Source organism: Oryza glaberrima, chromosome 5, assembly GCF_000147395.1.
Source record: "Oryza glaberrima chromosome 5, OglaRS2, whole genome shotgun sequence".
Lineage (NCBI taxonomy): Eukaryota > Viridiplantae > Streptophyta > Magnoliopsida > Poales > Poaceae > Oryza > Oryza glaberrima.
This window is the reverse complement of record NC_068330.1, coordinates 25,052,397-25,071,656: the sequence shown is the minus strand read 5'-3', so window position 1 is coordinate 25,071,656 and position 19,260 is coordinate 25,052,397. Positions and strand designations below refer to the sequence as shown.

The window sequence follows — 19,260 nt, the reverse complement described above, 5'->3', positions numbered from 1 at the left end:
TATACCCAAGTGGTACCTGACAGGTATCGTGATGATACCTATGAGGTATCAATGATTGATGATGATTGTAGGTATCAGTGATTAAAAATACTTGGAAATGAATTTTCAAAGTTACACTAAACGAAGCAATTGAGATATGGAGCAAATTTAACTAAAAAGGATTAAAAGGAAAAATGACGAAAAAAATATCTAGGCTTAGTCAACGTGCCCTTGTCTAGTTTACCATGCCATGCAAAATAACAAAGTATTAGTAGTACTACACATGCAGCCAAACCACGAACCTTCAGGATTCGAAAGTTCCAGCATGTAGACGTGGCATAGGTGGGGCCAACATTGAGTAGGCAGTGCTGTTTGACAGTCGTGGACCTTGTGGTAAAGCGAATAACAGGCATGCATGCGCGTGTGCGTCGAACTTGTTTAGAGGGATGGTGCGAGGAGGATTATCCCGTTCCGATCGCTACCAACGGAATACCGGTAGCTAGCATTTCCGATATACTTTTTTACTTTAACCAATACAAAAATCATGTTATGCATGTTCACTTGATTTTCTGAAGGAAAAAGTACACCGAAGGTCCCTCAACTTGTCATCCGGATAAAAAAACGTCTTCGAACCGCAAAACCAGATATGTGGGGTCCCTTAACTATACAAAACCGGTCACCCGGGGTCCTTCGGTGGTTGACTCCGGTTTTGGTCTACGTGGCGGCTGAGTCTGGAACCCATGTGGGACCCATATGTCAGGTGTCCACGTCATTTCTCTTTCCTCTCTTCTATTTCCCTTCCTCCCCTATCTGCTCTCTCTCTCTCTCTCTCTCGCAGGCCGGGCCGACGGCGAGCGGGGCTGAGCGGCGGCACCGCGACCGCGGTCGGCGGCGGCGGCAGCCGCGCACACCACGCCCACCTCGCCGCTGCCGCCACGAGGCCCGAGGCCCCCAGCGCGTCGTCCCCCAACGCTAGGCTCTGCCGCCTCATCGCCCGTGACGACCTCGCCGAGGCCGCTCGCCTTGTCGACCGCTCACGCGGGGAGGCGCCCGACGCTGCCGTCGCCGTCGTCGCCGCCGCCGCCGCGAAGACCAACGCCGGCGAAGTCCGCGAGCCGAAGCACCAGGCGCACACAGCCGTGGACGGCGTTGAAGTGGTGAGCGCACTGATCAGCCAGTACTACGACGGGCTGGCGCTGGAGCTCGTGGTGTTCTCCATCGCCGTCATTGTCCTGCGGTACGCTGCGATGCTCTACGCGAACCACCTGGTCGACAGCCTGAGCGAGCTCCAGGCGGCGGGCGGCACTGGGAACGACGGCGGCGGTGGCTCATCGTCGGGAGGCGGCCTCGACTTCGCCGCCATTGCGCGGCTGCCCTGCTTCGTGCTCCCGCCCCGCCGTGGAGGTAGTGCGGCAGCGGTGGCGGAGTGCACGGTGTGCCTGGGCGCCGACAAGGAAGGGGAGATGGTTCGCGCGCTCCCCTGCTGCCTGCACGCCTTGCACGCTCGCTGCGTCGACGCCTGGCTGCGCCTGCGGCCCACGTGCCCCCTGTGCCGCGCCGACGTGCTGGTGCCGGCGAGGCCGACGAGCTCGACGACGGCGAAGGGGAAGCAGCAGCAAACCGCGGACGGTGCCTTCCTCCTCGTACGCCCTCGCCGCCGGCCTCTCCGTCTCCTCCCTCTCCGCGCCCTCGCTGCCAGCCTCTCCCGCACCGTCGCAGCCGGAGGAGCCGCCCCCTACCCGCCACCTCCGCTGCCGGAGAGGCCACCCCCGCCGCCGACAAGGCCCGCGCCCTCCTCCCTCGCGCCCGAAGTCGCCGACGACGACAAGGCCGAGCGGCGCGGAATCGTCGGCGCCGCCTCTCCCCATCCGCAGCCGCGCTCGCCCGCCGCAGCCGCCGCTTCGCCACCGCTCTCTCCCACCGACGCCACACCGCTCTCGCCCGCCGACGCTGCCTCTCCGCAGCGGTGCTCGCCCAGTCGCGGACGGCGCCTTCCTAATAGAGAGAGAGAGGAGAAAGGGAGAAGAGGGGAGATGGTGATGACGTGGCTAGCTGACATGTGGGGCCCACGCTGACTCTGCTGCCATGCAGATCAAAACCGGAGTGAAAACCACCGAAGGACCTCGGGTGACCGGTTTTATATAGTTAAGGGACCCCGTATATCTGGTTTTGCGGTTCAAGGATGTTTTTTATCCCGATGACAAGTTGAGGGACCTTCGGTGTACCTTTTCCCTTTCTGAAGAAACCTTTCCAGCTGTGGCCCAGATGAATGGGACGGGTGGGCCCATGCGGCCTAAAATAACTTGATTTTCTTATGGGCCGATGGCGCTTGCACTGACGGCCCGGCCCAGTTAAGAGCATCATCCCCACGAGGTGAAGGAACGCGAGCCACCCAAACCGAGTGGAGAAATCGCCACGCCCAAATGCTGCCGACCACCTGCCGCGCGCCGCCGTTCCCGTGGCCGCGGCCGCGGCCGCTCGCCGCCGGGAGAGCCAGGGGAGGCTATGGCCTCGGCCGCGCTCGCGGGGTGAAGAGGAGGGCGGCGGCGGCGGCGGCGAGAGGGGTGGTGGTGCGGTGCGGGCTGCTCCCTGTGGACCCGTGGGCACCCACCATGGACTCCCAGAGCGTGGCGTCGCAGCTGTTCGCCGTCTCGCTCTTCCCCTACCTCGGCTTCCTCTACTTCATGACCAGGTCCAAGACGGCGCCGGGGCTCACGCTCTTCGGATTCTACTTCCTCCTCGCCTTCGTCGGCGCCACCAGTACGCGTCTTCTTCTCTCTCGCTTCAAGTGTCACTCTGTATCCTTTATTGTGCCGACATATGCCGTTGAAATTTTCGGGACAAATACATTTCAAACTTGAGTTTCGTAATAACACCTTGATAGGACCCGTGAAAGTAATGGTGTTGCAAAAGTTTTATGTTTAATCCGTTCACGTAGATGTAGCTTTTTCTGCGCATGATATGTTGGCGGTTTATTCCCTGGATATGGCACTAATTCTTAGTGCGTATTACAATTTTGTGGAATGTTTTGGAATGTCAATACTTCCTTATCTGTAGAGATGATGCATATGTAAGCTAATAATACTTCATAGATAAACTCTCTAGTCTCAAATTGCTCATGTAATTGGCGGAAATGTTTTGAGTATGGTTGGGAAAAATACAAGGAAGTGGCATATGGGTATGAATATGTATGTGATGTTGTGAGTTGATAACCTTGACAGTTAGGCTATAGATGGTCTGTAAATGTTAAAACATTGTAAGACAAGATATAGGTTTAGGTGTGGAAACACAATGCTCCTTGTTCTAAAAAGGAGGTGCTCTTTAGGTTGATCACAGCAACATTGTGAGGCCTGACATAGATTTAGGGGCATAAATGCAATGCTATGTGGATGCAAATATAATATATTACATAGTTAGTGACTTTTAATTCTATTTTCATGTTGATTAAACGATATGGATATCCAACGAACTATGGCAATTAATCTTCTGTCAGTTTAGTCATTCTGGATGACAGTTAGCCTCTATCCGAACAATCTGTCAACAAATTACTACGATGAGAAGAATAATCACGAAATGACTTTTTCATGTGGTTTAATTCAAATCAAGTTCACTGCTGATTTGGTTATCTAGCATAAAGTGGCACAATAAGGACAATGGATTAGGCAGAATACACGAAAGCGAATCAAGTGGATGGCATTCTATGTTGGTCCTGCTTTGCTGACTTATTGCTACTGAAATGTTTGTACTTGGTGATCATCCTTTAGCACACACCCCTATAATCCCTATTTTCTTTCAAAAATGTTTTATTTCTGTTCTTTTAGCTAGGTGCCGGGAAATTTTATCCCTATGATTAATTCCTTTCCTGTTGTTTCATGCACTGGCCTTTTATCCCTGGAGCAGTACCTGCTGGGATATATGGTAATCGAGTTGTGAATTTTTGTTGTTCTCACATACTCTGCCCCATGTTTAGTCAGTAGTACTAACTGTCTTGTTGATATAACCTTTTGCAGCAAAAGTTCATTATGGAACCTCGCTGTCTAACGTCGACTGGCTGCACGGGAGTGCAGAATCACTACTTACTCTTACCAATTTATTCATCGTGTTGGGGTTAAGGGGAGCCTTGAGGAAATTGGAGGACACAAAAGAGAGCGGTTCTGAAGATTCCCAGGACATTAAAGAAAAAGGTTCTATCTAGTTACTTTGTTTTACTTTTTTATGTATCAGCACAGCTGAAGTCCCATGTAGTGATGTAGAATGTATATTTCTTCTGCTAAAAATCTTGTGTAAGGGTGTGCTGTACTGTAAGAAATTAAAGAACCCTCGAAGATTTGCTCTGTGCATATGCTAAACCCTCGAAGACTTCCAATTTCCAAATACTCTCTCTGGTTCTCCTAATTATATTTTTAACTATATTTTTCTATTATAACATATCCAATAAGTAAATATATTTTTTATTGTTAGTATACTACTTTATAAGACAAATCTATATGCAGTATGTTGTTCCAGTGCCTTTAACCTAAATACTCCCTCCGTTTCATATTACAGGTTGTTGTTTGACTTTTCTTTAGTTAAATATTTTAAAGTTTGATCAAGTTAGTAACAAAATATAGTAACATTTTCAATACCAGGTAAATTTTGTATTGAGATATATTCGATGTTAAATTTAATTAGACTAGTATGGTGTCGTAGGTATTGCTAATACTTTCTATAAACTTGGTCAAACCTATAGCACTTTGACTAATAAAAAAGTTAAACAACTTATAATTATCGGGATTCCGTTCTGAATCCGGGGCAGCAACGATTGCAATTCTTATCGGCATCAGTAGTGTGTATTGTATAACAACCTAGACCTAGGCCGATACGCGCGTTTTGCATGCAGCCGCAGTCCAGCGCCGTCATTGCTGCCGCCATGGACGACGGCGGTGGCCACCGCCGCCGCCGCGTCATCGAGCCAAGAGACTGTCGGAGCCGCACGCTTGCTTCGACGACGCAGGACAAGCACCGGTCGCTGCTCCTTGACAAGGTCCGTTCCTCCCACGAGGAGGCGCTGGAGCGGCTGCGGCCGGCGGCCGTGGCGGCGGACCTCGACGCTGGCCTCTGCTTCGGCTTGCTTGATCCCGTCTCCAATGCCATCGTCAACGCCGTCCTCACCGCCGCCCCGAAAAACCGGAAGATGAGAAGGGCGCGGCGGAGGACACGCAGACGCAGGAGATCGAGACGCCGGCGATCTCTCGACGGATCAGTGGCCTTCCTGACCAGCTTCTTCCCTTACCTCCCCGAATGGGAGGCCGTGTACTACCTGCTCCTCGCCGACGCCGACGTGCTCGTCGCGGCGCGCCTCGTCGTGCAGGCCCGTGGCTTGAGAAGATTCGGTTTCACCTCGGACACCACTGCCGCCGCCGTCAGGTTGGCCCTCAGATGCGCCACGCTGGCCGTGAAGCATCCCCATCCCGACCGGCTCGTCCACGCGTGGCTGACCCTGTCTCGCCGCCTCGACGAGGCCGTGTCCGCGCTCGCAACCGCGACGTGCGCGGCCTCGTCGCGCTGGTCGGCGACGAGGCGCCGACGCCGGCGGTCGACATGGAGAGAGCGTGGGAGCTGGCAGGGTCTCGCTTGCGCGGCCGGGGCATCGCCGCGCGGCATTACTGGCACGCCATGCCTCTCCAGATGGCGCTCCTCCACGCGATCCAGGGGTTCTACCTCCGGGCGCTCGCCCGGCTGCCCTCCGGCGAGCTGCGGTCTCGCTACCACCGGAGCTTGGTGAAGGGCGGCCATTGCTACGGCCCCATGGACCCCGTCTCCAACATCATCCTCAACGTCGTCTGGTACGACGCCGCGCACCCGCCGGCGGAGGAGCTCGAGCTGGCCATGATCCCGCCCAAGAGCATGTTCCGCGTCGCCACGCGTTCGTTCCTCGGCCTCGTCTCCTTCCTCTGCACCCGCTACCCCGACCTCCCGCTCCATGACGCCATTTGGTGTTTGCTTGCCGCGGACGGCGACCTTAACGCCGCCGCAAGAGAAGCAGAGCGGCGGTAGCACCGTCCCTCCTGCACTATCCAGGAGGCCTACGCCGCCGCCGCCGCGGCCGCCCGGCACCCCAAACCGGACGAACAAGTGGAGTTCCTCAGCTCGAGCAGAGCCATGACGACGCCGCTGCTCCTGCAGAACGGCGGCCAGCTCTCCTCGGAAGACGTTCGCCGCCTCGCCGCCGCCTTACTGCCTCCAGCTCCCTCCGCCGCCGTCTCGCCAATGCAGCGCAAACCAACGAAACCACCGCGGCGAAGACAGCTCAAACTAAAGGCGCAGATCATCCGTGATCAGAACAAAATCCGCAGGAAGGTGAAGGCTGCATTGGACAGATACGCGTTGCAGAACAACGTAATTCAACATCTTAACCTGATTCTTTCTTTCTTGATGAACAATTATTATTGCTATAATATGATTAAGAGATTTGCTCCGGTCCAGCGAAAAGTAACTCGAGGTACTAGTACCTTGTGGTATCAAATCGTTTCCGATCGTTTGATTTAAATGGACATGATGTTCATTGTTAGATCTAGCAATTGAAAATAATTTGGTATCGTGAGTTACCGGTATCTTAAAAGTATTTTTTGTTAGACTGTAACAAATCTCTGTAATTAAACATCTCTATTGTTTGCTGGGATTTCAGGAACCCGGTGGTTACGAGCTCCACGTCATCTGTGGCATGAACAATTGCGTATCAGGACCCGTGTATTGCACTGACGATGACATCGTCAGTTATACTCCTCTGATATACTTTCGTTGTCATGTCAATTTCTTGGCTCGCCGGAGACACTCCGATCCATCTGCCATTGCCGGCGAGGGAGCTCTTCTACTCTTCTTTGCAGAATGCGGTAACTATCGCCTCAACCACGACGGCATTTGCTGCCCAGTAACCATATCGCCACCATGCTCAGGTATGTACAAATCTGAATCTTCTTTTCTCTGTTTAGTTTTTCCCCATCTGCAGGACTGAAACAAATTTTATTTGTGTTTTCTCTACTAGAACAAGTGCGTTGCCTTTACTGCGAACATGAAGGGTTGGGATTATGCATCCGTCGATAGAAAATTTCCATGGGCGTGAGGTGGATTTTGAGAAGATGGTATGTGGAGAAGATACCTGCGGAGACGAATTTGATCCAGAAATTGATGAGGAACCGTTTTACACCAACGATGGTATTGTTAATAGCCTCAAAGTGAATATTTTGTCCGGGTTAGAAGAGGAATTCATTTATCGCAATAGCGATGAAGGCACCGACGAGGAAGAAGGTGACTCTGATGATGATATCGATTTTGTGTGAGTTTTCTTTTTTTTACGAACTGGCACAAGAATTTGTCAATTTCATTGAGAAGAAAAAGAATAACATGATTGTACATTTTGATTGGTGGAGTTGTGTACATTGTTGTTGTTCATGTACCAGTCTTACCAGTAGGTATGATAAAGAAAGTATATATAAATATTCAAAGATGGGAGAAAACCCCACCTAATGAACGAGATCATTGCCTAATGTTTTAATACTAATCTAATGTCATATCATATACCACAGGTCAGAACGTCGCACTCCCCGTGAGCATTTCCTAATTAATCGATCTGCACTCTATTTACCTGGTGTCCTGGTCATAATGTTACTGTTCAATTTACTGAAACTGTCATTACTTGCAGTAACATGAGCTTTTTATTCGAAAACGTTTCCAATAATTTTTATTCGGATGCCCTGGCTTACCTTGATTGGCTACTGTAGTTGTATATATTCAGGCTTTGAAGTCAACATCTTCAGAAAATCATAAGTTCAGAGTATGTTGGACATGAACAAGGAATTAAGGATGATGCAGGTTCAGGTTGTCAGAAAAAACAAAACGGTCTTTCCGGAGATGGAAAAGAACAATTGGCAACTAATAGTAGATTCATTCATAAGGAAAAAGCATAGAGGCTGTACAGAGTAGTATGGAGTAGGCCAGTAGCTAATACTGATGCGAACCTTTAACAAAGTACGGTTACTGCGTGCATTCGGCCACCTACAGATTATGAATCTCCGATTGGAAAAACTCAAGAGTGTTCGAGAAAAGATCTTCGAAACGAGCCTCGTGGTCCATGTCAACCCCGACGCTGCCCGCCGAGAAGTCGCTGCTGAACTGGCAGTCGGAGTTCGCCGGCGAGATGAAGGAGAAGTAGCCGTCGTCGACGCCGCCGGCCGCCGTCGAGGTGAACAAGAACGGCGCCGCCGCCTCCATAGGCTCTGCCACTACCTGCTGATGAATTCCTTCCGTTCCCGCAGCGAGCAGCGAGCTCTGCCTCTGCTGCTCCTGGCCGGCATGCTCGGGCGGCGCTCTCTGGGCGACGGCGGCGACGGCGGCCTGGCCGCAGGTGTGGTCTCCGAGGTAGACGACGTCGAACAGCAGCGGGTCGCCGTCGGCGCGCTGCACCTGCTTGGTCGCGTTGCATCCCTGCGTGTGCCGGTGAGTGCACCTGAAGTAGGCCCTGCAGCAGAGATCAAGCTCGTGTCACAACAACGGCAGCGGCGGCGGCGGCGGCCATTGATTGGTTTTTAATTAGCGGAAGGTGAGAGTGACGTCATCAATGGATGGGATGCTGACGTCGATGCTGACCTCGGGTATTTGGCGCCAAGAATGTCCTTCTGGCCGTACTTCCTCCAGCTCAGGCCGTCGTCCAGCGACGCCGTGTCCTGCACCGACGTCACCCTCACCTGCCTCCTCACCTTGGCCATCCCCTTCCTGCATCGAAACACATGTCAGAGCGTTGCTCCGGCGATCTCTCAACTCTGAAATTAAACCACCATGACCGGGAACCATGACTTGCCTCTTCTTGAACGCGGCGTCCCTGCCGGCATTGCCGGCGGCGGGGGGCGGATGCTCCGGCGGCGGGAAGCAGGACGCGGCGAGGCGGATGGACCGGTCGACGGACGACGCCAGCGCCCTGCAGAGCTCCCGCGCGGCCACCCTGTCCGGGTCCATCTTCGCCTCCAGCTCCCTCGCCATGGCCCGCAGCTGGGCCAGCTCCGTCGCCAGCATGATCTGCCCCTCCCCCTCGCCGCCGCACAGCTCCACCATCGCCGCCGTGGCGTCTCGTAAGCGTGTGGTTTCTTGTGTTGGTGAGAGCGTGTGAGGTAGGATGGCGAGTGTGGTAGTGACAGGGAGAGGAGTATTTATAGGGAGCAAAATGTGATTCGTTGCGTCATGTTCAGATCCAAACTTTGACCGGACCGAGGGAAAAGATTATGACTAAGCAGAGAATATCAGTACCCGAGTGTCATTCAAACACTTGGACCGGTCTTTTGGTTTCTTGGCCATCATGGAGATGTGCAGAGACTAATCCAGCTCTAATCTAATCACTACTGTCTGTCTGACTGACCGTTCGGAAAAAAAAAAAAACTTGTGTCTGACTGACCATTTGTTAGAATAGAATGGTCTCAACTCTCAACCTACCACAGACGGACACACTTGTGCAGCTGCGCATTGCTCAACTGACAACTATGTGTGTTGGACGCTGTACTGATCCCTTGTCCAAATTCGTCTTAGTATTATATCTAATCTAATAATGGCCCAGTTCTAAACTAATTAAGATATATTTTTTTTTCGATTTCCGTTAGCACGTTTTTCAAACTAAACGGTGTGTTTTCTACGAAAACTTTATATAAAAGTTACTATAAAAATTCTAATAAATCCATTTTTAAGATTTTTAATAATTAAAATTTAATTAATCATATGCTAATGACTTATCTCGTTTTGCGCGCACACTTAATCTTTATCCTTGCGGTAGATTCGAACAGGACCACTAAGGTTGTTACATTTTGGAACGAAGGAATATTATCTAGTATTGATCATAGGATTCTACTTCACGCGGGTTGATAATACTAGTTGTTTTGAACAAGTGTTAAAAATGCTTCATTGGAATAGGATATTTATTGATATTTTTATATTATAATAAAAAAATGGTCAAAGCTATTTTTTAAAGACCGTGTTTTTGTTCAAGTATTATCAGCTTGGACAGTGAATTAGCTTGGCACAGTGTTCTTTCTTGCCAGCCTGATTGTTGTATTTCTTTAGGACTTTGGGATACCGCATTCGCTAAAATAGGACTTTGGGATAGTACTGTGTTGATTCGTTGAAATTCTCATGGGAAAATGGGGTGCACGTAGTGTGGAGATGTGCAGGTGGCTATGTGTCGGGAGGGAGGTGGTTGGAAGGCGGCTTGCGGTTGCTCGGCTTCTTCCTCAGTTCACTTCTCCTCCTATAGTTTAGCTAAGTGGTCCTTAATAAGGTTTTAATCACCTTTTCTGTCACTGGACCATGTTTGTAGTGTTGGTCTGGTCTTGCGTATAGTTTGTGGACAATTATTGTTAGTACAGTATTATAGCGCAGCAACGCACCACTCGTGTGTTTATCCGAGACACCATGAAAGTTATCTTTCAGACAGCAAGTGAACTACTGCTGCAATTCCTACGAAATTTGATTTCTGCATTCCAAATGAGGGAAAAAAAAAACTTAACAAGACATATGGGCGGAAAAGTGCATGTGTGATCAAATTCTTGATATTTTGGCTGGGAGCTACTGCTGCACATGAACCTTTCAGACAAGAAAATTTTCTTCAATAGTGTGTAAGAATTGTCCTGACGTTTTCGTCTTCGTTTGTAGTAGGCACCACCGTCTACAGCGCTAATTCAGCAGGATTTGTACTAGATTTGTAAAACACTGGAGTACATTGTATTGTCACGTTCAATTATGCAGTGGCCTGGTTAGAAGTAGATCATGTTAAATTTGACTCGGCAATGCAAGCATGTACGTGCAGTGCGATCAAGCGACTGACCGAATCGAATCACCGGACGGATAGCATTTGTGCGATTCAGTGGTCTAGTCTACTCCTTGTGCAGTACCAGGCTGACTAAACCACGAGATCAGGTTAATTAATTATTGCCACTCATCCTAAAGCTACTGTTAGTATTAGTACTTAGTAGTACTAATTTTGGTGATTTATACTAACACTAATTATTAGTACTACTAGTAGAAAAGGTGTATTGGAAGCAAAGCGCTCGTGCGGACGGTCAAGCATGTCGAGTGAAAACGACCAGTATCGGTCTCAGTCTGTGCGCCACGTCAGTAGACTGGTCAGCAGAGATGGATTCACTTGCGTCATCGGCAGCTTGTGGTCCTAGGCAAGTACAAAGGTAGGGTGAGATATAAGCTCTACATTATCCAGAGACTAGTATGCTACAACAGTTAAAGATAATATGATCTTTAATCATTAATGTATCAAAATACTTTTTTCTTACTTTTTTTTCTTTCTTTCACCACCATGCAACAAAATTTGCTCTAATAAATGCTAAAGTCGACTCTGAGCTAACCATACTCCTTTCTCTTTCTTCCATGTCATTAAATTTACTTTCATGACAATAGAGTAATAAACACCGTTCATGCCCTTACTACTAATTGAATGGTAGGCCCCATTCAATTTAGATTATTAAATGAATAACTGTAAAACGCTATTAACTTAATTGCAGATATAAATTATGAGATAAATGTGACAAATAGTTTTAAACAAGCAGTATAAGTAGTGCATCAAAAGAATATTGTTTGTGGAAAATATTTTTCAAAACGTGTAGCAAATAATCCGTTTTAAATGATTCGATAAATAAGCTAAAAGAGCATGGCTTTAATAATCTCCAAGCAGCCAATGCAAAAGCGACAGGTACCCAGGAAAGGTGATGTGTTTTCTTTTTGCCCTAGATTCTCCCAATTGAGTAGTGGAATTTTCCATTTTTTTTCTCCTCGGCAACCCAACAGTTCAGTTCATAAAAAACACATGCCTTTTTGGGATCACATTTCCTACTTTGAAGCGATCACTCTACCCTACTCGATCCTATAGTTGCAGAGCCACACGCACATACCTGGCTGAGTTTTAAACTACAACTCTAAATCATGACGTAACATTTCCTGAAATGTTAAACGATATATTTTGTGAAAAAATTATACGTAGAGGATTCTTAAAAGAATCAAATAAATCATGTTTTCAAAATTATACTCCCTTCTCCATCCCTAAATACTTGATGCTGTTGACTTTTTTAAACATGTTTGACCGTTCGTCTTATTTAAAACCTTTTGCGGAATATGTAAAACTATATGTATACATACAAGTATATTTAACACTAAATCAAATGATACGAAAAGAATTAATAATTACTTAATTTTTTTAAATAAGACGTTAAAAAGTCAATAACGTTAAATATTTAGAGACGGAGGGAGTAGTAGTTAATACTTATTTAGGTTGTGTTTAGTTCACACTGAAGTTTAGAAGTTTGGTTGAAATTGGTACGATGTGATAGAAAAGTTATGTTGTATGAAAGGTTTGATGTGGTGGAAAGTTGAAAGTTTGGAAAAAAACTTTGGAACTAAACGGGGCCTTACTTATCAGCTAATAAACAATACCGTTTCACGTGAGGCCGAAAATCCCACCCTCTGGTCTGAAAATGAGCCAATATTTGATGCATCTTTTCACCGAAGTTTCTCTCTCTCCAGACAGAAGCTTCAGTCAAGCTTCCTCGCTTTTTACATCATAGCGGCAAGAATATTGTAGGCATAGCCATTAGCCGAGCTGGTGCTGGTGCATGCTCGATCTATCGCTTTTTTGGACTGAAAAAAAGGGGCAGAAACAAAGGTTGCCGTTGATATTTCCTTCCTTTAAGTGGAGTGGAAACTGGAGTATCGCTCAAATAGCTAGCTAGGGAAGTTATTTTCTTCACCTGTGCTTGTTTGACGCTTTGACCGCAAAGGCTAACAGCCCCATCCTTTGGCTGCTCGATGGAATAAAATAAACGATATATTTGTAAATAGAACTTTTATATAGGTGTTTTAAACAATCTAAAAATAAAAGCCAAAAAATAAATTAGGATGAAAAAACTCGATTTAAAATCAGAAAATTCACGCGAGAAAATATAAGTCCGTACGCTGTTCGATCTACAGGCGAGAGGCAGCCGCAGTGGTGGTGGCGAGACCCAAGCCGGCCTCTGGTGCGTCGCATGACGGCGACGCGATTCCGCGAGTGCTTGACCGGTTGACTTGTCCGCCGCCTGCAGCGGCCTGCAACGCTGCATTCCCGCTGGTTCCCACGATCGTATGTTATCCCGTCCCGCGCGACACGTCCACGACGGAAGGGCTCGCCGTCTGTATCCGGCGGCCGTGCGTCTCTGAATCTGGTGGCCGTGCGGCACGAGGAGTCCTTGGGAATTTCTAAACAAAAAAGTTTCATTTTATTCCTTAAACCTTCTAAATAATTTTTTTAGCTCGTTTTACACTCCAAACTACTACCTCCAATTTAATAGATGACGGCGTTGATTTTTTTATCACGTACCATTTGTCTTATTAATAAAAATTACATAATTATAACTTATTTTGTTGTGAGATGTTTTATCAGTCAAAGTAATTTAAGCTTGATTTATAACTTATACATTTGTATAAAGTTGTTGAATAAGACGAATGATGAAACATATACTTAAAAAATTAATGGGGTCATAAAAATAAATAGAGTGGGTATGAAAAAGGTTTTACCCTACTTTCTATTTCCTTTATTTTCTCTGGATAAGTCTATACTCCCTCTTTTCCTCTCCTCCTCCGCCCCCCACCCCCCTTCTCTGTCGCACACACTGATCATTGATGCATACGTGGTAACCAACGGTGAAATTCATCGGTACGCGGCGCCGGGACCGGCATCGTCTCCATCGAACAGTTCTGCATGGATGAGCTTTCGTCCCAACATAATGCCTCGTGTAGCCGATACGACACGTGTAGTTAGTTGCAGTATCGCCGAGTTGGATCGCTGCGGTAGCGCCAAATTCGCATGGGCCGACTTGATCCATTCCAGAAGCGAACCTTGGTGGGCCCACTCTGGTCGCGCAATATGGAGAGAAGTGCACCTCGCGTCCAAAAGTAATAAGTTCACTTCAGATCCCTCAATTTGTCGGCAAGTTTACCCTTGAACCGCCAGTCCAGATATAGTGCGTCCCCGAAGTTTCAAAACCGTATCAACTTACGTCCCAAGGCAGTATAGCTCCCGTTTGATCCGACGTGGTGCTTTGACTACGGTCAATTTTGTTGAGTCAGTGTGGGACCCTGCGAAGTCGACGAAGGAGCGGAAGTAGGCCATGAGCCCATGACTGAATAACAAAATTTTGTGAAATGAGACTGACAGGGTGCAGTATGATGCTTATGCACCTCTGCGCCAGCTTCTCAATGTTACACAAAGATGCAAATATAAACCAAACGTACAGAATAACAGAACTCAATATCTCATCATCATCATCATCAACAACAAAGTAGTAGTCAATGAACCGCGTATTCCATCCTGAACCTTCCTGTGACTGATGTGAAAAACAAAACCAAAGGAGCACATCAAGTATAGCTGACAACTCAAACTTCTGAATATACAAGGACTGGGAATGCAGATGTTTAAGCGTCGAATACTTCTGAAACTTGGCAATTCAGACAGATAAGGTAACAGAGAACATGTTGCATAGTCATAAAAATGGACATCATTCCTCAAATTCAGCTTCGGTCATCAAACTGACCATTTTAAAATGCCAATCTAGCAGGCAGCAAGCGATATGCCTTGTGTTCCCTAGTTTTTACCAAGCAATCCTTGTTCTGAGAGGGCATTCCATTACTCCAGTGGCTTGAATTTCTTCCCTCCATATGAGTTCATTTGAAAAGATGGGACATACTCTTTACAAGCACCGATTCATGGAGAGCTAATGATGATGTCCCCTTTAGCACTAACTACAATTGCTAGGAGGTAATAAATTTCCAAACCAGAAGGATGATTCAGAAACATTTGGAAGTTATGAATTGTTTTGCTAAAAAAAAAAAGAAAAAAAAAGAGAGAGAACAAGTTATAACGTGTTGCGTGATCACTCAAACTAACACTATATTTTACTTTGTAGGAACATCACCTCATTCTGTTTCTTAAGAGAAGTCCATTGCTAACATAGCTCAAATTAAGCTTGTATTTATACTTAGTTGTTACAGTTTGCACCTATTTATATCACCAAGTATGCTTGATCACAACCCCCCACAACTTCAAATTCGTTCACTATATTAGTGATGATTCATGTGAACTGTTCAAATTCTGATATGCTATTCATGTGCTCGGTAACAAAATTCAAGCAGCACCTCAAAGGACTGAGGGTTTTGCGACTTTCTAGATATGATGAAATAACTAACAACAAAGATTACACACTCTACCAAACAATCTAAAATAGATCATTTTACCATCGTTCCCTTGGTCTGCCATCAGGAAAAACAGGAACATGTGCCTTGCCATTGGCAGAATTAGCAGTTTTCTTCATAGTCACCTTGACTTCTTTAAGACTTGAGCCATCATCGTCTTCGAAGTCTGGTGGCGAGTCATCATTCTCGCCAACCCAGCCATCTCCCCAGTGGTAGTCTGTGTCCGATTTGCCACCAGAAATCTCACTAATTAAGTCTTCCATATCCGACAATCCCTCGTCTTCATCATCTTCTACATCGCTTCCTTCACTCAGCATTTGCGCAGCTCCATTGGTTCTATCAGCCTCCTCACTAGTTGCCGGCACACCCCTTCTAGGGAAGCGTGGGACTGCAACAAGAGCCCTCATCTTCTCCTTAAGCAGCACGAGTTTGCTCTTCTCGACCAACTGGGAGTTCTTGTATGCCTCACGGAGGAAGACCGAGTCCCTGTCCCCCTTAAGCGACACATAAAACATGTCTGGGTGGCGAATTAGCATACCACGCAGAGATTGCGAGAACCGGAATTCCTCCCGGAAGTGTGTCAGATGATCCACCAGCGTGCGCTTCTCAAGTGTCAGGCTCAAAATCTCATGAACTACGCCGCAAGCATGCTTCTCCTTCTCAGCCGACCCGGATCGCAGATGCGAGAAGTCAGAGTACGGCGAAATGTATGGCATTTCCTTGAATTGCGCAACCCTGCGCGCCTCCCCTCTTGATAATTTCAGCCCCTGTGGTAGCTTCACCCGATTAAACTTGAGTGGCCGGTCAATGATCAGATTCCTCTCTTGTTCTTCCCTCGCTCGATTCTCCTCCTCGGCAACCTCCGCTGCCGACACCGCCAATTCAGGGTCCCAATGAGTGAGCTCCAGCCCTGGCCCTCGGTCCATCTGGACGACGCGGAAGTACTGTGGGTACCTGAGGCAGATAGTGTCGCGGAACTCCGGCGGGAGTCCAAGATCGTTCTTGAGGTGCGCAATCTTCTCAATGAGGATGCGCTTGTCCTGCGACATCATGAGGAGCTTGCGGAGCTTGGTGACGGCTAGGCCCTCGGACTCATTCTTGAGGTGGAGCTCGTCGAGGTAGAGGCGCTCGGCGGCCGGGGTGAGGCGGAACCTGAGCGAGTAGACGCCCTCCTCGACGACCTCGAAGACACCCGGGAACCGCTTGAGGAGCGCGATGAGGCGGCGCTTGCGGGTGAGGCCGAGGTCGCGGCGGAAGCGGCCGAGGTCGCGGAGGCTCATGACGCGGTCCGGGTTGGAGACGAGGATGTTGCGGAGCTTGAGCACCAGCTTGAGCTTCTTGTCGCGCTGGATGACGTTGTCGAACGGGATCTCCTTGCGCCGCTTCACGGCGGCCTGCGCCACCACCGCCAGCCGCCGCGGGGCGCCGGGCCGCAGCAGCCGCAGCGGCGGCGGCGGGTGGAGGAGCGGGAGGGAGGCGCCGAGGAAGAGGGATTTGGGGGGCGGCGGGTGGTGGTGGAGAGTGGCCGGCGGCGAGGGGAAGGGGAGGAGGAGCAGCTTGGCGTCCATCTCCGCGAGCTTTGGGGATTGCGAGCTCAGCCTCCCCGCATCGGAAGAAGAAGAGGAGGCGTTCGTGGTGGGGATAAACCTCCGGCTCCCAAGGTTGCGATATTTCCATTGGGTTTTTTGGGGCTTTGTGGCTTGTTAGTGTGTGCGGCTCGGCCTGCTTGCTGATTTAAGCCCAATAATTATAGCTTCCTACTTCTGGATTGGAATAAGTCTATTTGTTATCCCTCCTGTCCTACTTCTGATTAAAACACCTGCATGTTATCAGAAACCGCTCCCCAAACCATCCAATGAAAATGGGGGAGACATTATATCCGGTTTTGAGGTTGTGGGTAATGATTGCGCAAGAAAATAAGGGAGGCAAAATAGACGTATCCTTTTGGATTCTGATTTTGAATGAGAGAAGAAATTGACAAGTAATATCACGAGCCGAGCCCATTTGCCCCTCTGTTTCCTGTGACTAGCAAGTTCTGTTACTGTTACTACTGCGTCTGAAAGTCTCAATGAACTTTTGCTCTGAGATAAAGCCTATATAAAATTACCAATTCATGTCAGAGTAGCAAAAAATAAAAACTGTCTTGGCTCTTGAATCTTGCACGGATTTATATCACCAATTCAAGAACAAATAAACAAAAGAGAAATGGAGAAGATGAGTGTAGAGCACAACCATCTCTGCCGAGTGCCGACTTCTCGAGCAAGTGTTGATTATGCAGAATATAAAGTTGATAGTGATAAGACAACACTGTGGAGTAGTAGTTAAGATTAATTATTTGTAATTGATAATGTCTTAAGTTCATTTGTTCTTTTTTTCTCAATGCAGGACGACCACTTTTCTGTTTATAGAAACCAATTGGCTACAAACGTTCAACCGAAAAAGGACAGACAGATCTAATCACAAACAGCTGCTTCATCACTCATCAGTGACTGTTAGAACAGATAAACCGGCATTAAGTTGCTGTATTATAATCAGGGGAAGGACATGCGACATGACGATCACTGTGCTGACAACTAGCTCTCGTACGGCCGCGGTGACCTTGGGAAAAATTCCTTGTGTCCATGGACGGAACGGAAACATGGATTGCCGCCTCGCCGCGATCGCCGATCACGCGGCGGATTGGATGAGCTCACGATCACGAGACGCCGAGGCGGCGATCGAGAAAACGCAATGTCAATGCACGGCGCCTCGTGCTGGTTGTACGTCCAACGGAAGAAAAGTACTACCTACGTTTTGTTTTTTAACAGATAACATCGTTGATTGATATCACACACGTTCGACGATTTGTCTTACTTTTCAAAACTTTACATAATTACTACTACATCCGTTCTAAAATATAGTAAATTAGAATAGGACGAGACCCATATCTAAAGTCATGGGATGGGACGAATAGTCCTCCGTCCCGTATTCCTTCGTCGCTTTAAGATTTTGTTTGCAATGTTTGATTATTCGTCTTAATAAAAAATATTAGAATTCTTATTTATTTTGTTTGTGACTTGTTTTATTATCAAAATTACTTTAAGTATGACTTATTTTTTTTATATATTTACACTAATTTTTCAAATAAAACGAATGGTCAAACGTTGTAAGATATCTATTATGGGACGGAGGTAGTATAATTTATTTGTGTTATGAGTTGTTTTATCACTTAAAGTATTTTAAGCATAATTTATATCTTACACAATTATATAAAATTTTTAAATAAGATGAATGGTTAAACATATGCTTAAAATTAACGGTGTGATCCGTTAAAAAACTTGCTTCTGTGGAAGGCCGGCTCACTGGAAACGAGATCGAGGCGATGACGACATCTGCATTTTGATAATCCACGGATATTAAGGCTCCAACAGTAGAATGTTCACATGATCTCACGTCGTCACATGTTTATCTTCTCGGAGTGAGAGTGCGTGCGTGCTCGCTCGCTCGATGGATCGAAATGAAAATTCAAGCTGAGCGTGTGCGTGTGTTCACCCATGCCCCATTATTGCTAGCTAGCAGCTTGTTTACAACAACGCGGAGTGGCTCCCTCACTGTGACGTGCCCCGCATCAAAGCATGGGTAGAAAAAATGGCAGCGTCGTCCATCCCTTTCTTCGCAACGCCGGGTCGGTTTCCCCGTGGCGGACGTACGCCGCTGCGAAACGGCCGAGGAAGCGGAAAGGGAAACGGGCGATCGTCGTCGTCGTGGTGGACCAGTAGCTGTAGCTGTAGCGGCACTAGGTGAGGGGGAGAAGTAGAAATGAGAATCTTGGGGGGGGGGGGGGGGGGGGGGCGGCTAATGGCCACAGGAATACGCACGCGAGTAGGAGATCAAGATCGCGGCGGGTGGCGGGTCGGGGCGTATAGTTTAAAGGCGTGGGTCGTGGCGAGGAGCGCCCCACGTCGCGCCGCGCCGGAGCCCCGGAGCGCCAGCGCCGCAAGGGAGTTTTTTTTTCCCCTCTCTTCACATTCTCATTTGTGTGCGGGTTCG

At 47.9% G+C, this 19,260-nt stretch overlaps 3 protein-coding genes and 1 pseudogene across 4 annotated transcripts; 2 read left to right on the top strand and 2 right to left on the bottom strand.

Annotated features, from left to right (window-relative positions):
- The first annotated feature begins 2,357 nt into the window (after positions 1-2,357).
- On the top strand, positions 2,358-4,353 carry LOC127772986 (uncharacterized). 2 transcript variants are annotated; one of them, XM_052298990.1, is made up of 3 exons: positions 2,359-2,739; positions 3,880-3,897; positions 3,990-4,353. In XM_052298990.1, exons 1-3 carry the CDS (start codon positions 2,403-2,405, stop codon positions 4,172-4,174), a joined length of 540 nt encoding a protein of 179 aa, XP_052154950.1. In that variant the 5' UTR covers positions 2,359-2,402; the 3' UTR covers positions 4,175-4,353. The 2 variants fall into 2 exon arrangements, with proteins under 2 accessions (XP_052154951.1, XP_052154950.1); XM_052298991.1 differs by lacking the exon at positions 3,880-3,897 and having other exon boundaries at positions 2,358-2,739.
- A 332-nt stretch (positions 4,354-4,685) lies between these two features.
- Positions 4,686-7,465, top strand: LOC127774814 (uncharacterized; annotated as a pseudogene).
- Positions 7,466-7,857: 392 nt separating this feature from the next.
- On the bottom strand, positions 7,858-9,119 carry LOC127774343 (transcription factor WRKY19). Its single transcript, XM_052300568.1, has 3 exons — positions 8,812-9,119; positions 8,605-8,726; positions 7,858-8,476 (listed from the first exon to the last, which is right to left on the bottom strand). Exons 1-3 carry the CDS (start codon positions 9,064-9,066, stop codon positions 8,014-8,016), a joined length of 840 nt encoding a protein of 279 aa, XP_052156528.1. The 5' UTR covers positions 9,067-9,119; the 3' UTR covers positions 7,858-8,013.
- A 6,001-nt stretch (positions 9,120-15,120) lies between these two features.
- On the bottom strand, positions 15,121-16,866 carry LOC127772542 (protein WHAT'S THIS FACTOR 1 homolog, chloroplastic). Its single transcript, XM_052298477.1, has one exon. It carries the CDS (start codon positions 16,797-16,799, stop codon positions 15,270-15,272), a length of 1,530 nt encoding a protein of 509 aa, XP_052154437.1. The 5' UTR covers positions 16,800-16,866; the 3' UTR covers positions 15,121-15,269.
- Between the last annotated feature and the right edge of the window lie 2,394 nt (positions 16,867-19,260).